Below are 16,522 nucleotides of genomic sequence, written 5' to 3' on the forward strand. Positions count from 1 at the left end.
TGTGAGAATGCCGCACTTCACATGGCACCCCAAGTAGGATCTTGTTGAACAAAGTGCTGGACACCAAAACACATTTTTGGGGGAAAACAAAATATATAGACAAAATGGCATTGTGAGGAAAAATCAGGGTGATCGAGCGACATTTTCATAAGAACCTGCCGAGTGTACTTGTGAATATCGTACTAGAAGAGGATCATTAACCTTCTGAGAAGTACGATTTGCCTTTTGGAGAAAAAAGAACATCTTTTGGAGCATGATAAATTTGAGTATTAAAATTGTATGTAGAAACTTAAAATTGGAAATTCCACTTTGATGACATATCATAAATTAAAAATGCACAAATTAATGAATACTGATTTAGTTAAGAGACTCAGTTTATAAAGAGGATACATGTTCATCTAAAAGTGAAAAGAATTTGTGAAAATGAAGGAAGTTATGAAGGTTAAAAGTGAGTTATTTAACTATTTTTGTGACGTCATATTGTTAAAAGTGTAATCTATACTTTACTATGTACATGGAAGAAATTTGGTTCGTTTTGATTTTGATCAGGGTCGATATAATTATGTGACAAGTTAAAATGATGAAGTACATTATTAAGTACGAACACAGCGAACACCGATCAAATATGACGAATTTAAATTTAAAGGAAAAAACTTGATCATTTTTTTTTCCGCACAATAACTTCCAGTCGGATGATGTCATGATTCTGAAACCTTGGAAAAATTCTTCGAGGTTGTACAAAGAATATATAGAGGCAATTAATTTTGTAAAATTGTGATAGTTTTTAAATTGTTCCATCTATCTTTTGACGTACCGCTAGAGGTCGCCCTTTCAGGCCTGCCAAGTTTCTTTGCCAGTTGCTCTGTCTTGTGGTTAGTTTGACATACCAAGTGTATGAAAATGAGGCTTTAAAAGTTCGACACGAAAATGTCCATTTTCCAACACAGGTAGGCCTAAATGTTAACTTTTCCCATTGAAAAGTACATGCACATGAAAGCGTGCTTGACAGTGCCCACTATACTGAGCAAAATGTACTACAAAATTTAAATTGGGAAAATTAAACAATTTTTATTGATGCCTTGGAACTTGCGGAACATGAAAATATAACTTAAGAGCTTGTTCAAATTAATTAACTTAAGCGGCGTGAACAGCTCGGAGGGGGCGGGGCTGCCTTCGTCACAAAATTTTCAAATACCAAAACTTAATTTGTTCCCAAAATTTTGATTAAACACTATCCAGCTCTAGCTCTCCGTTTAAATTGCAGACGACGAAATTGAATGATCTTTCATGAGAAAGTATGGATATGGTATGAAATTGTTTGAACAAAACGTGAAAATGAGCAACCAAAGACGAAATAGAACATAGGGTATGCAAGATCATAAATTTTCAAGACGAAATTGAAGTTAACCGTTTATGAATTTGAATGAAAACAGTTTTAAAATGTGCGGGAAACTATGAGGCGCCCTTTATGATTTTATTACGAAACAAATATATATAGAACGAAACCAATATATATAGAACGAAACCAATATATATTAAACGAAACAAATATATGAGAACGAAACCAATATATATATAGAACGAGAAACAAATATATATGGAACGAAACCAATATATATAGAACGTAAATCCAATATATATATATATAGAACGTAAATCCAATATATATAGAACGTAACTCCAATATATTTAGAACGTAACTCCAATATATATATAGAACGAACTTCAAAAATATATATAGAACGAAACAAATATATATAGAACTAGAAACAAATATATATATAGAACGAAATCAAATATATATAGAACGTAACTCAAATATATATAGAACGAAACTCAAATATATATAGAACGAAACTCAAATATATATAGAACGAGAAAAATATATCGAACAAGAATTGTAATAATGATATAAAACGAAGCAAGTTGCAAATGGACTCCGTCAATTCAGGGTAACTGTAAGGTCAATGCCAAATTCTGCTAGATGTATTCCAAAATCTGATTGATTAAACAAAAATCTGCCAAATCATCTATGATTTACCCGAAATGCATTATAAACACTTATACTCATATGCAGATAAAAAAGTTATTAATCTTTTTTAAATGGCTCGTGTCTAGCCTGGTTTACAAATTTTTTTTTGGGGGGGGAAAAGTTTGACAAAATATTTAGCAGATTGAATTGATTCTAGTAGATTTCTAGCAGAATTCTGCAAAATTGGTTATTTTGACGGGAAAATATAGCAGTTTTTGAAGAAAAAAAGTTTCACAGAAAATCTAGCAAATGAATTTTTTTAAAGCAGATATCTAGCAGAATTCTGCAAAATTGGTGATTTGGACGGAAAAATATAGCAGAGCTGATTTGCTTGCAAAAAAAAGGATTTATTTTTTTGGCCAGTCTAAGCGTTGAGGTACGAGAACACAGTAAAGTACTGTAGACATTGGAAACCAGGCTAGACACGAGCCATTTAAAAAAGATTAATAACTTTTTTTATAAAGGACATTTTATTATTTTTTTGTTTGGGGGGGGGGTAAGGAAATTTTATAACATCTGCATATGAGTATAAGTGTTTATAATGTATTTCGTGTAAATCATAGGTGATTTGGCAGATTTTTGTTTAATCAATCAGATTTTGGAAGTACATCTAGCAGAATTTGGCATTGACCTTACAGTCACCCTGAATTGACGGAGTCCATCTGCAACTTGCTTCGTTTTATATAATTATTACAATTGTCGTTCGATATATTTTTCTCGTTCTATATATATTTGAGTTCGTTCTATATATATTTCAGTTTCGTTCTATATATATTTGAGTTACGTTCTATATATATTGGAGTTACGTTCTATATATATTGGATTTACGTTCTATATATATTTGATTTTCGTTTTGTTTCGTAATAAAGTCATAAAGGGCACCTCATAGTAAACCCTGTAGTTAAATTGTCAGCTACATTATAAAACCATACACGAGGTGACGTGGCGGACAATAGTACGCATACGGTCGAGTCGAGTCAGTTATATTCGAAGGGACTCGAGTCGAGTCGACTCATCCAAAACTTGTGCTATCGACTCGAGTCATTATTACTCTTTATGTCAGTCATACAATGTTTTTTATTTTGTAAGTTACGTTCTCACCTAGTACACTTAGTGGCTGAACAATCAGCAGTAACAGCATAAGTCTAATGACGCAGCCTCCTGGGCCTCGCCGCGTTAGGAACATTGTTGCAAGTGTAACCTGTAAAAAAACACACGACACTATGGGGGAACTCGCACTAAAGACTCTACGGGGATTTTACTGATAAAAATACATTTGTAAACTAAACTCGGGATCTTTGAAAGGAACGGTCACGAGGAAAGTGAATTTATAGGGACACAGACACAAATTCTAGATTTCAAGCAAAAAAATTAAAAAGGAATTTATTTACAAGAACTTAAAATTACATCGAACCGACGAACAGACTTCATAAACAAAACCTATTACAGTTCCACTTAATTTAACTCTAATAATAATGACCGATTGAGAAAAAATCAGACAAAACATAAATCCCAAACAAAACAGCGCCTCACGGTGATGTATAATCTTGGACTGCACGTCCATATTACGATCAATACATTATTTACCAACCAACAATAAAGCTAACTGTATAGTTATTTAAATTAACTAAACCAATAAACCTACTGGTCAGTAATATTCGATATAGCTTTCCTAAGATTTTAACAATTGAACTGCCCTTTGAAAATGCAAATACACTGATTCACAGCCAGGCCCGGATTATCCAATAGGCAGGCACTTTGCATAGGGTCTACGAAACATCCGGGGGCCTACGAAAAAAGGGGGGGGGGGGTATGTCTCCAACTATTTTCGTCCCCGAATAAACAAAAAGTTTAGTCTACATTTTATTCTATAACTCAGAATAGTCGATTCAATTACTCCAAACTCGAAAGTGATGTTTAAATGATGATCTTTTGCTAAAAATAATGTGGTTAAAGTGGTCAGAAATTGCCTCAGTCAGATCGCGCCATAGAGCGTTAGAATCCAATTTTTCAGGGCCCTAATAAATGGGCCCCGCTCGGCTTCGCACTCGCATTTAGTTGTGACCAAGAAGACACAGTATATGCACTCATGAGAAGCGATAGACGCCCAGGCGCGGATCAAGGGTGGGGGGTCAAACAGCTCTGACAGGGATTTTTTTAATGGTAATAGGCTCCCCATTGATTTTCGGAGGACAAGTGTCCGGAGGAAAACCCCTTTGTACATTTCAGATTTTTTTTGGTCGATGACCCCCGGCCCCCCCTTGCGAAAATTCTTTGGATCCGCCCCTGACGCCCTTGGTGCCAACAGCTAGAGCTAGGACCTATACCAGTTTGGACTGGCTTGATTTGTACTTTACTTGTTTTTTTTTTTACTAATTTGTATTGGTGCCGGCGCTTATAGGGCGGAGTATAGGGCCTATGGAACACTGGTGCCTGGGGCCTACAAAACAATTAATCCGGGTCAGTTCACAGCCATGGCATCCGCAAACAGTGTCTGTTTGATTGTCGGGTACATCCGGGTAGTAGTAATTCTATATAGATTTAGGAACTCCTTACTTTTTTTGGTTTATCTTGCCATCGTAAATCATTAAACTATGGTCTAGTTGTCCGAAGCTCCGAGATGACAATATTCTCGACGAAAACTTAGAAACAATATTTACTCTCCGGGCACGGACAAACCTTTAAGCTTCCCAATATGAGTTCCAGTGGGTTACTGGTTATTACACAATTATGAATAATGCACTGTCATGATTAAAGTTGCTCTCCACATGCTGTAGACCATTATCATGTTGCGGCCATTTGGATTTTCCCAATCAAATCAACGTAACCAAAGCGAGGCTACAAGGAAAAATAGTCTGGTTCCTTTTGCACAAAAACCCATTATCAATCAGTACTGTTATTGGAGACAGGGAACGTGACTGAAATGGTGGCAGCATGATAAAGGTCTTTTGGCAAATTCCACCCCGAAAAAAACTGAATCTGTTTGTAAAATTTCTACAGCATTACAAAAGCTGTTTATATCAGATTTTGAATGAAACATCGAACCAACCCCTCCCCCCATATCCATCCATACGTTTAGGTGTCAATGCAATAATTTACTTTATTAAATTCCCATTATTGGCGGCCAGAAGACAATGCAAGTGCGTCGTTTGTGCATTAAATGAGCACAAACGCAAATCGCAATTTTAAGAGTATTCAACATAATTCTCAGCTTTAAAATAAATATTCCAAAGTGACCAACACAACACGGCAATGCATGGCACGACATTAGCATTTCGCTTTGGGTACAAAATTGGCCTACATTGAAGCACCAACTTGAATAATTGAAAGTCCTTGATTTTACTATACATTCGGGACAAATCTTTTAAAGCTAATTAAGGTGTTAATACATTTGGGGAGAATTGTTTGCACCAGTTTGACACAAACATTCGTGAGTTGCCATGAAAATATACTGAAACCACGAAGATACCGCTATCGAAATTGGGTGTTTAATTAAAACAATTTAATACCATCATAATGGGTAAGCGTTGTTAAAGGCAATTACCCCAAGTATTGGATGACTAAATAAAGCCATGTACATCACTGAATGCCTACCTTAGATGTGATCACTTGATGATCGGCATGGATGATAATCTCTCTCCAGTTCTAATGCAACATGCTCAGCTCAGGACCGAAACTCAATCTTTATATTCGTTTTTATCAGAACTGATGTGAAAGGTGTTCCAACCTCTTTGAATCACGTGACAGGTTCCCTCGAGCACCCTACTACCAACGACATTTCGTACCTTACAGAAGGCAACGGTTTTGTGTTTCCTTGCACCTATTCGCAAAGATGTTTGCAGAGCTTTTCACACTTGAAGAGATCCGGGTTCGAGTTCACACCGGCCACCGGCTCACCTTATTGTTAACAGTGCACAAAAACCAAACGTCGTTGCTTAGTAATGCAGTGTAAACAGAAGTCAAATACAACGTTTTTAACATGGCCTTGTGGCAACAGTTCAAGTTTATAATTGACTTCAGGTTTATGTTAAATTTCGGGCAACCGCGGATGCGGATCAGCAGAAATCTTTTGCGGGAGCGCTATCCAATATCCACCCAATACGTATACCACTTTAAGAGGTTCAAGTAAAACATGTTGAAAGCTTTTAACGAGAGAATATCAAATAACACAAAGGAACATTATTTCAAGCTGTTGACGCCCAAATTCTGTTCCAACACCGGGGTGTGTGCGTTCGGAAAACCGAAAATATCACATATTCATTTTGAGTGACATTCAATCTGATTTTTGTTTAAATAAATACAATTGACTCGTGATTATGAAACGGGCGGGAATGATACATTGACGCCGGTGTTATCTCCTTAGAAACCAAAACCAGGGCGTTCTGTCCAGTGGCAACAAAAACAGTTTGTACTTTCTAGGTCTTAATAGCGTTCTTTCGTTTTGGACGGTTAGTCATGACGATTCGTCATGACAGCTCGTCATGACGGTCGTCCTGGCAAATCACATTCCTCGCTGAAACGAAGGGGCGCGTCATCAATGAATCTTGGCCATCAACTGGCTCATCTGTACGGTGAACTTTTTCCGTAATAAAGACTTCAGATTGTTATTCAAATAGTTATGGAACACACACATCTACCCGCCAGGGACTGTCACGTCGAATGCCATGGGCGTCGCCGCCGGGATTTTTCTGGAGGGGGGGGGGGGGGGGGTAAGCACATTTTGCCCCCCCCCCAACAAACAAAAAAGAAAATGGTTTGTAACCATGTGCAATTCAGCCGCAAGGCTGCAAGACATTTGATTTTTAATAAACTAGAATAATAATAATATTAATAATAATTATAATAAATAATAAAAACCCCAAATACCTTGCCAGCATATTCTCAATTTACCCTATTTCGAGGGTGGGCATGGGGGCATTAACCCACCACTTTTTAGATAATAAAAGTAGTTATTAAGTAGTAAAGTCCGTCAGGAGCAAAATTTAATGTGGCCCATTGGGCCATGGGCAGCGCCGGCATTTATCTCCGGTTTCAGAGAATATTTCTGTTCCCCCTGGATGGGATGCTAGTCCATCGCAGGTTACTCCACAGCTAATGCCGGCACCCATTTACACTCCTGGATGGAGAGAGGCAAGTGGGGTGAAGTCTGCCCTAGGACATATGGCCAGCAGCTGGATTCGAACTCTTGACCCTCTGATCATGAGTCACAAACCCTAACCACACTGCGGCACAAAAAAAGGAGTTTGATCACTGCTTGCTCAATTGAGAGTTGGTGCTGTCTCGGCGAATAATATGGAAGACATAATCTAACTTTTGAAGCGCATTTCTGGTGCTGCACATGGCTACCCGAAAATAAAAACGACAAACTTCAATTTAGAGATTGACGGAGCCTCTAAAGTCCTTGGAGTTAATGTAACACATGCCTGTCATCTAAAAATACACGTTTTATGGCTGTTTTTGTCTTTGCACAGACGTACATTATATTCTGAATTTATTATCGAAAGAACGGTTCGTGGCTAGACTGTACGAATCATTAATTTTCTGCATAAGCAACAAAATATGCTTATTTTGTGAAAAAAATAATAATGAATTTTGTGGCTTTTTGGTCTTTGCAGGGCATAATAAACGTTTGCTCTATGCTAACGAAAGAATGGTTCGTGGCCACATTGTAAGGACTCCTGCATTAAAGTATGACAGGAAATAGTGAGATGATTACAATCAGATTAAATTTGACCAAAATAAAAATTGAAAAACTGGTGAAGTACCATTGCAATCAGTTATGGCGAAAAAAAGAGAAGTGTATGAAATAAACTAATTCTTGTTATATCGCCCTGGGGTTGTGGTGCGTGCCCTTGGGCAAAGCACTTAATTTGTCACTCATTAGTCACACCCCTGAGGTACAAATGGACACATTTGAGGGCAGAGATTGTTATTGATTTTAGCTGCCTTGCGTCGAAGTGGCTGCATCGAGCTGTATACTCCCCAGGGAAAAGGGCGGATCCAGAACACAGTTTGGGGGGGGGGGGGGGGGGGGCACAAAAAAGTTGGTCCCCCAAAAAGTGGGTCCCAAAAAATACGGCGTGGGATTCTAGACGCTCTGTGGTGCGATTCGAGGCAGTATCTGACCACTTTAATCATTTTTTTTTGCGGAAAAGATGGTGGTGTATGCAGTGCCTGACTTTATTGCGACTTCACATAAAAGGGGTTCTTTTTTTGGAGGGGGATGGCCCGTTGCCCCCCCCCCCCCCCGGATCCGCCCTTGCCCAGGGAGCTGATATTGTATTTAGAATGTCTAATTTGCCCAATGATCAGGGGTAATAATAATGTAAAGCGCTTTGATCTTAATTAAAAGCGCTATATAAGTACCCATTATTATTTTTCATTAAAAATACTTTAAACGTGACCAAATCAATTCGTCTCCAATCTTAAATATCCATGTTTGTCCTCTGGAATGTATATGCCAATGTTTCCCGTTTACATGCTAAACATTTTTAGCATGAGGTGATAGCAAGAAAGTGTTGAGAATTGTGTTTACACATGTACTCGCTAAACACATTTTTGAAGACAAGGCAAATATCCACACAGAGGCAAAATTAGGCTACCTTTGTCCCAATGCCTAAAATTGAAAACTTGGTACCTCCATGGTCCCATGGTCAATATAACTCTGTCAAAAATTATCAGGTTTGGACGGTTGATGTCCCATTTTGAAGTGGAAAGGCTTAATCAAACCACCTATATTATCTATATGTTGGTTATACATATTCTACGTTTGACATTCCGTTGTATTTTGTTCGCATTTTTTTGGATACACACTGTAGCAGAATTAATTGTGCAATTATTATGTCAGCTTCATTTACTCCAGACCAGATCATGGAAGAAGTTATTGCGGCAGTGAAATTTGCATACAATACCGTGGCGGTGTCACATGAAAATCCGACTCCTATGAAAATCGGACCCCTATTTCCCTATAATTGGTTGATCCCTCGCACGTGACAGGTACTCTCCCGAAACGATCCTAAAAATAGCATTGTATTGTACTCACGCGTGCGCAGTACTACCAATGAGTCCACATTTCATGGAGTCGGATATTCACGCTACACCTGTCTTCAAATCAGTATCCTTGGGTGGCGGTATGAATTATTCTTTGATATTCTTTGCATTCATTGATCGTAGCCAAGAAACAGCGGCACATAAACGCATCAGGGTACCGGTATAAAATCAAAACCAAAGTCAAGTTTACTTCAATAACACTTTCAAATTCTTATTTTAGCGTTTCAAATACCATGGGCTCATTTTATTATTTTTTTGGGGGGGGGGGGGGGGGGGGGGGGGGGTAGCTGGGAAGTGATACAATAATTGCACCTGTTCACGTATAGCACGCTATACCAGTCCTTTGCTAGCAAAGGACTGGTACAAGTCTATGGCAGTAACCTTGGCAAACTGCCCAGCCCTCGGTCACGTGCGTGCGCAGCTTGTGTTATGACAAATCAGCTGATCGACAGGATATTTTCGTCGATCAGTTGTGCAAGAGTCGTGTGCTTTGTGCTGTTGACGTGACGCAGGAGGATAACATTTCCAAATTTCAAGTTCTGACACTTCAGCCTGTCGTCTCTTTTGTGATCAGAACGAGCTGAGATGGTCTGCTGAATTGCAGCTTCGTAGAATTTTATCCTCTATGAAGAAGAGTTTTCGGTAAATTAAAAGATCGAGTCAAAACAAAAGGTGTGTTCAATGTTTACGAAATTCTTAAATTATTACATACTAACATAGGGCCTACGTTGTAAATGTTAGTAAAGTATTAGTAATCGCCTATGCTAAATAATTTATCACAATCAGCAGATATTGTCCCTCAAATAATCCGGAAAAGACTTTGCACATATATTGCCGGTTTAGCACTGTCTGTGCCTCTGGTGTTACATTAAATGTGAGACGTTATAATGTGAGATGTTAATGTTTACATTTTTAATTTTAACTCGAGACAAAAACATATGGCTGCCAACAAGTGTTCTATGTGTGTGTGTTTGTTTAAAGATCAACAATCAATACAATCAACCTAAAGTAATGTAATATTTGCTGTCGAAAGAGTATTTTTGTATTTACTAGATAATTATTTCAAAAGAACTACTATCCATATCCCGATGCCACTTCAGCAGTTGTGTACGAAGTCTATGGAGAATCAAGAACATTTTTGAAGTATTTTCTAACCAAATTGGAAATGTTTCAGTTCCAGATTCATGTCTTTCCAACATTTTTGCAATGACTGACCTTCATTGAGATGATATATGAAAAAAGTGGTGTCAGGATGCAACATTCTTTCCATTTTTTTTTCTAATAAATTTGCGGTATGTTTTTCTTTAATTGCCAGAATTCCCGCTGATATTGCCCGAGCATCTTCACCCTACCAAAGCGTAGGGGAACGCACAAAACTCAACACATCTATTCAACGTTCTGTCTTGCTTTTTAAACGCTTTCATCATGCATTCCTGCTGCCATCGGAGGGTGTGGAGCACCAGCTGATATTTGTATTTCCAGTTTTGAACTCGGAAGAACGGACAAGAATGCGGCACTTTCAGGACTCCAGAGATCTGTGGAAACAACAGCTTGTGTGCAGGCTGCAAATGAACAAGACACAATTCCTAGCTAGACTACCTAATAACTACTTCATGAATATAGAAAAGACAATGGCCAGCCAAGTGATACTGAGAACTACAAGGGAGTTGATACTCCCATTGAATAATACACCCTATAATAAACACTTAGTTATAGCCTCCAGTAATTAGAGGGTATTTTGCATGTGCATGCGTCATCACGCAGCTGCTCTTGATTATGTAAATGGTGACGTTTGCATGAAACCTTTGATTAAACTGAATTATATTTTTGCTGTAATTAATTGTATGCCGTTTGATAAAAATGAACCAGAAAAACGCGGGGAAACTTGTGGAAGAAGGTGGAACTGGCAGCGTGAGGGATGTGGAAGTGTTGATCCTTGGTGCAGGCGCGGCAGGACTGGGTGCGGCGGGCACATTCCTGAGTCAAGGTTTTGACCAGTTTTTGGTTATTGAAGGGGCAGACCACATCGGTGGGCGGGTTCATGATGTTGAGTTTGGCGGGATCCGTCTTGAGAAGGGGGCTAATTGGCTGCAGCCCGTTGGAGGACCCATGAAGAAGATTGCAGAGAAAGCTGATTTGGAATGCCAGAAAGTTAAAGCTGAGTTCAATCAACACAAGTTGATGGTCATGAGTGAGAATGGAGAAGTTATCCCGGAGTGGGAAGTGGAGCAAGTTATCACTGAAGTCTGTGACATTATGGTGGAGGCTGGTGACTTTGCAGCCAATAGTTTGAATAGTGAGCTGACTATGAGGGATTTCATGGCCGACAGGTATTGTTCTGATAGCTCATCAGATGCCCTCCGTAAGGCTGTCGAGTGGTATGTCTTTGATTTTGAGTATACAGTCCCACCAGAGCAAGCTTCACTTGATGTGGGGCACTGGGATCGTGTAGGTAGCTCAGGGTTTGTGATTGATCAGAGGGGCTTCAAGATCATCTTTGCTGATGTGGTCGCCCACCTGGTTGAAAAGAGGCGCCTCCTGTTAAATAGAAAGGTTATCTCCATCGACCATTCGCAGATTGAGAAGGTCTGTGTGACATGTGCAGATGGCACAGTCTTTCGCGCAGATGCCGTGCTGCTCACATTCAGTCTCGGCGTGCTGCAGAGCGGTCTCGTAGAATTCACCCCACCGCTGCCACATTGGAAAACCACCGCCCTCAACCATACCCCCATGGGGGCTTTTACCAAGATCTTCCTCAAGTTTCCCCGTAAATTCTGGGATGACAGCGAGTGGATCATGCACGTGAGTGACCGGAGGGGTTACTACCCGGCCTTCATGAATATGGAGGCCCAGGGTCTGTTCCCCATTGGTACCAACATCCTGATTGCATTTGTAGTTGGGGCTGAAGCTCAACGAGTAGAGAACCAACCACTAGACACCACCCGAGAGGAGATTATCACTGTCATGAGAGGCCTGTATGGGGAACAGCAAGTGCCATATCCAACTGATATCATGCTGTCAGGTTGGCTGAATGACCCCCTCCAGATGGGGGCATTCTCCGCCCCTCTACCCGATGGTGCCCCAAGTAAAATTCTCCATCAGCTCCAAACTCCGGTTGGGAGAATCTTCTTTGGGGGTGAGGCTACAGATGACAAGTTTGCGGGGTTTGTGATCGGGGGAATGAGGAGTGGGGAGCGAGAGGCTAAGAAGATAATGCGGGGAGTGCTGAAGTGGGAGATTAAACGCAAAGGGTTTTTAGGCAAATGAAAGATGTTTGAAACAGATCATTGGATGAGTTGATGATGTCAACTAATAGTTGAGTGAAATTGGTGTTGGTTGTAATCAATAGTGTGAAAAACTAATTTAAAAAATTCTAAAAAGAAATTGGCTATCTTCTTCTCTCCTCCCCGGTCCTCATTTCACAGGTCTCCAAACTTCCAATCATTACTTGCAAAATATAAGTAGTACATGTGCATGCTAGAAAAAATACCTGTGTATTTCAAATTGTGCTTTTTAAATCTACATCATTTCAGATTCCAATTCTTGTACAGAACTACATTCCATAGTAAGTTCTTTTTGCATTTGTAGCTCTACTTTATTTTGCAAGAAATGTTTGGGCAAGGATTATATTATAGTGTGTATGATTCAGTTGCTCTGTCCATCAAATTATTTTCAAATTTAGTGGTGTAAGTTACATTAATGATGTTGGCCAATTTAGATTAGACACAAAAACAAAAAAAACAAAAAAATATTAAAAGCATGAAATAAAAATTACAAAAAAAGACACATTCTTATCATAAAGGACATAATTAAAGTATATTACCTAGTATATTAATGTTTGTTTTAAAGATACATGTAAGAGGTTTCTATGGAATATTAAGTTTTACTTTTAAAGGGAATATACAACATTTGCAATCATAAAAAAAACCTACCAATTGTTATGAAATACCTTGCTGGACTGTTAGTGAATGACAGTCTAAAGCATCCTGCAAAATCATGGCACCTGGTGTGCTGACATTTTTAAGAAAAGTGGTGTTTTTGAATCAATTTCCAATGCTGGTCGGCCGACCAGCGTTGGAAAAAACTGGCTTTTTTTCATATACTGCCTCCAGTTTACCATAATTATTTAGTTAGTCTGAATTGTGTTTGCAATCGATTACTATAAATTGCTCCATTAACATGATTGGGTTTTTTGGTTTTTCCAACATCTACAAACACAAAACTTCAAACAGGTCAGTGAACCAATATTTGCTATAAAACACTTGCCCCCCTCCCCCCAATCCATCCATTTCTGAAAATTACAGCAAACAAACAAATGTATATTCCCTTTAAGTTGTGAAGATTAAGCTTTACATACCAGAAAAGCAAGTATACAAAATTGTGCTACAAAGGACGATATAGGCACTTGCTCTCGTGCAGTCATTTTACAATGTATGACACGTAATAAAATGTAGATGCGTATTATAATGCACAATCATATTTACAATAATTAACCAATGGATCAATATGATACTGTTGTGTAGATGGTTAATTTTTCATTTGAATGTATATGATTTAAAATGTTTTTTGCAATTGGATTCTTAAAATGTCACATGTGGCCTTGCCTGATGCAGTTTGATGAAAGTTTTGTTTGCTTTGGATTTGAGTTGAATTTGGTCAGTGTGGCTGTTTCTGTATTGACCCCCAAAAAGATTTGATCAAAGATCCATCAATTGTTGTGTTAACTTGACTTTATCATCACTTGTCAGCTTGACACATTCTGCAATCACTTTTTCTAATATGGCTTGTAGAGCAGACCAAGTTTGATATTATGAACGAATGTTTTAAAATATTTAAGAGGGAAGGATATATTATTAACCAGGCAGCTTCCCTTCTTTGCCTATTCTGTTCTGTCCTTCCTTGTACTCTAGAAGAGACGCTTCGCACTTCATACAAAACTGTACATGTACAATGTACTTCTCTATTACCCTGCATAAAATGTAACTTTTTTTCTATCTGGTCTCTACAAATTTCTTTTAATTGACTATCTATATCTCAAAAAGTGAAAGTCCTCCTTCTCTTACTAATAATAGGCCTAGGCATATATCCTTCCTTATTCCAAGAAACTATCTATGTGTGGTCAGTTCTAGAATTCAATTGTGGTCAGATCAGTTCTGGAATCTACCACTTCCTGAGGATTTAATTTGTATTACTTTCCCACACTGGCTAGCTCCTCCTAGTAGCCACAACCTGTTTGGTCACATAGTTGTGGTTAATTGTAATAATTGATACATGACACATTCAGAGATAAATGCTTGATGTATGAATTAATAAGTGAATGCACACGCCCACACAAACACTCAAAAGCCTAGCTGCCTGGTTTGCAATGTGCAACCTATGAACATACACAGAAAGGCTGCTTTAATAGTATAGAATTGAAGCCTGAGTAACGTAACCTTAGTACAAAAATAGTGTTTGAACTTAGTAGTAGTACGCCCATATGGTGCAAATTTTGAACTCGGATTATTGACTGTAGTAATTACATTTTTTTGTTTTAGATTGGTTGTGGTAATTAAATTTGTTTTTAATGAAACCACATAAACGTTGGTGTTTTGTGATACATTAAAGTGTATCACTCTTATGATTAGAGTATTAATTGATTTGTATAAAAATTTTCATCCACGTTTGTGGTAGGATACATACATGTAGATGCACCATAGATGAAAACAGCCTGTGAACAAAACTAATCGCACTTTGTTAAAAGGTTTGAAAAATAGAAAATTACAGTATTTTTATGTATGCACATTCGTTGGCATATGGGCATGATTTGCCAAGTCATCGAGGTAAACACTAATACATGTACATGTATATCAGCAATTTTTTTAACAAAATTAACTTCCTTTTTGTTTTCAAATCATAATTTAAGAGGGCTCAAGAAACAGTGGAATATATTAACTGCAGTGTAAAAGATCATAAATTGCTTTTAAGTTTTTGTGTGGGTAACCCCAGTAAAATCTGCAATTATATTGTAGTTTTTAGGTTATACTCATTTCATATGAACAAAACCCTAGAATTTTTGTTTCATGTTATGGAATTTTATTCAACAATTGTCGTCTTTGTAAGAGGCTCAGAATAAAAAAAAACCTTAAACAAGCTATGCCTTGCTGCTCATATTTGAAGTTGAATGTTTTGAAATAAAGAGATAACAATATACATGCACCAAAGTGATTCTCCCGTGTGGCTTTTTTTATGGCTTTGTTTTTATAAAAATCAGTAAAATAAAAATTAACAGCTTGTTGTAAGGTCTATGGTACAAATGTAGCGAGTCTGCTGTCAATAACCTCCAGCTTAGTACCATGAGTGGACCTAGCAGTGATCAGGTTTAGGACTTTTTGAGTCTGATTCATAAATTATGATGAGCACTGTTAAAGCAATTATAATTTCTGAATACATGCAAGGTGGTTTCTATCCGTTAAAATGTCTATTTCGCCTTGGATAAGGCTGTAGTATGGACAAGAGAGATACACGTTTATTATTAACTGTGATGTAAATACAGCAAATACAAAAACCTGTGGCAGGGATGCAGAACCAAAGAGAAATGGAAGGCCGCAGGAAATGAGCTGTTGTCAGCTCAAGATGACTGTACGGATTATAAATTACTTGGCCTTGGCTTACTCTCTACTTAAAGAGCTTTACCTCATTCAACATGTTTAAAAACAACTATTATCCCCATTTTACGAGATTCACCTTCAAATATATATTTACTTCTGAAGTGTTTTGGCCACCCCCCCCCCCCCCCAGCCAGATTTATAAGGAGCACTGCTGCTAAATCCACACCAAATTCAATTTAATTCAGAGTTAATGCGCACCAAGATAATGAAACATCCTACTATACAAATTCAGCAGTATCCCTCGAAAGTGTTTTTTTTCCCCCCTTTTTCTCATGGTGTACTGGTGAAGCATATGTGAAAATCAGCTGATCCTAGGATAAGTGCACAAGTATGCACAGCTGATCTGTGTGATTCTTAAAAGGTACAGGGGAGGACTGTTCTTAGTGGCCATATCCATACAAGATGTGTACAGGAGAGGACTGTTCTTAGTAGCCATATCCATACAAGATGTGTACAGGAGAGGACTGTTCTTAGTAGCCATATCCATACAAGATGTGTACAGGAGAGGACTGTTCTTAGTAGCCATATCCATACAAGAGGACTGTTCTTAGTAGCCATATCCATACAAGATGTGTCCTTTCAGTCTCAGTGAGTGCACAATGTCCAATGCTGTGATCGTCGTCTTGCCTTTATATTCCGAGTGAATCACTGCATGGTGTACGACCTCCTCCAGCCAGTGTCTCAGCCCTTCTCTTGCCTCATGGTACACCAGGCCTGAGATCCGTCCAACCCCTCCCCGACGAGCCAAGCGGCGGATGGCAGGGCAGCCAAGAGGCAGGGGAATGAATAT

The 16,522-nt window shown here is 38.5% G+C and overlaps 1 protein-coding gene across 1 annotated transcript; it reads left to right on the top strand.

The window, feature by feature from the left end:
- Positions 1-9,528: 9,528 nt before the first annotated feature.
- LOC119724357 (polyamine oxidase 1-like) lies at positions 9,529-12,823 on the top strand. The gene is made up of 2 exons (XM_038195376.1): positions 9,529-9,754; positions 10,398-12,823. Exon 2 carries the CDS (start codon positions 10,943-10,945, stop codon positions 12,347-12,349), a length of 1,407 nt encoding a protein of 468 aa, XP_038051304.1. The 5' UTR covers positions 9,529-9,754; positions 10,398-10,942; the 3' UTR covers positions 12,350-12,823.
- The last annotated feature ends 3,699 nt before the right edge of the window (positions 12,824-16,522 follow it).

The sequence above is a fragment of the Patiria miniata genome, unplaced genomic scaffold (genome assembly GCF_015706575.1).
Source record: "Patiria miniata isolate m_02_andy unplaced genomic scaffold, ASM1570657v1 HiC_scaffold_18, whole genome shotgun sequence".
Classification (NCBI taxonomy): domain Eukaryota; kingdom Metazoa; phylum Echinodermata; class Asteroidea; order Valvatida; family Asterinidae; genus Patiria; species Patiria miniata.

Bases quoted from the DNA above. Each gene is read 5' to 3' on its own strand.
- LOC119724357 (XM_038195376.1), top strand. From the start codon at position 10,943: ATGAACCAGAAAAACGCGGGGAAACTTGTGGAAGAAGGTGGAACTGGC.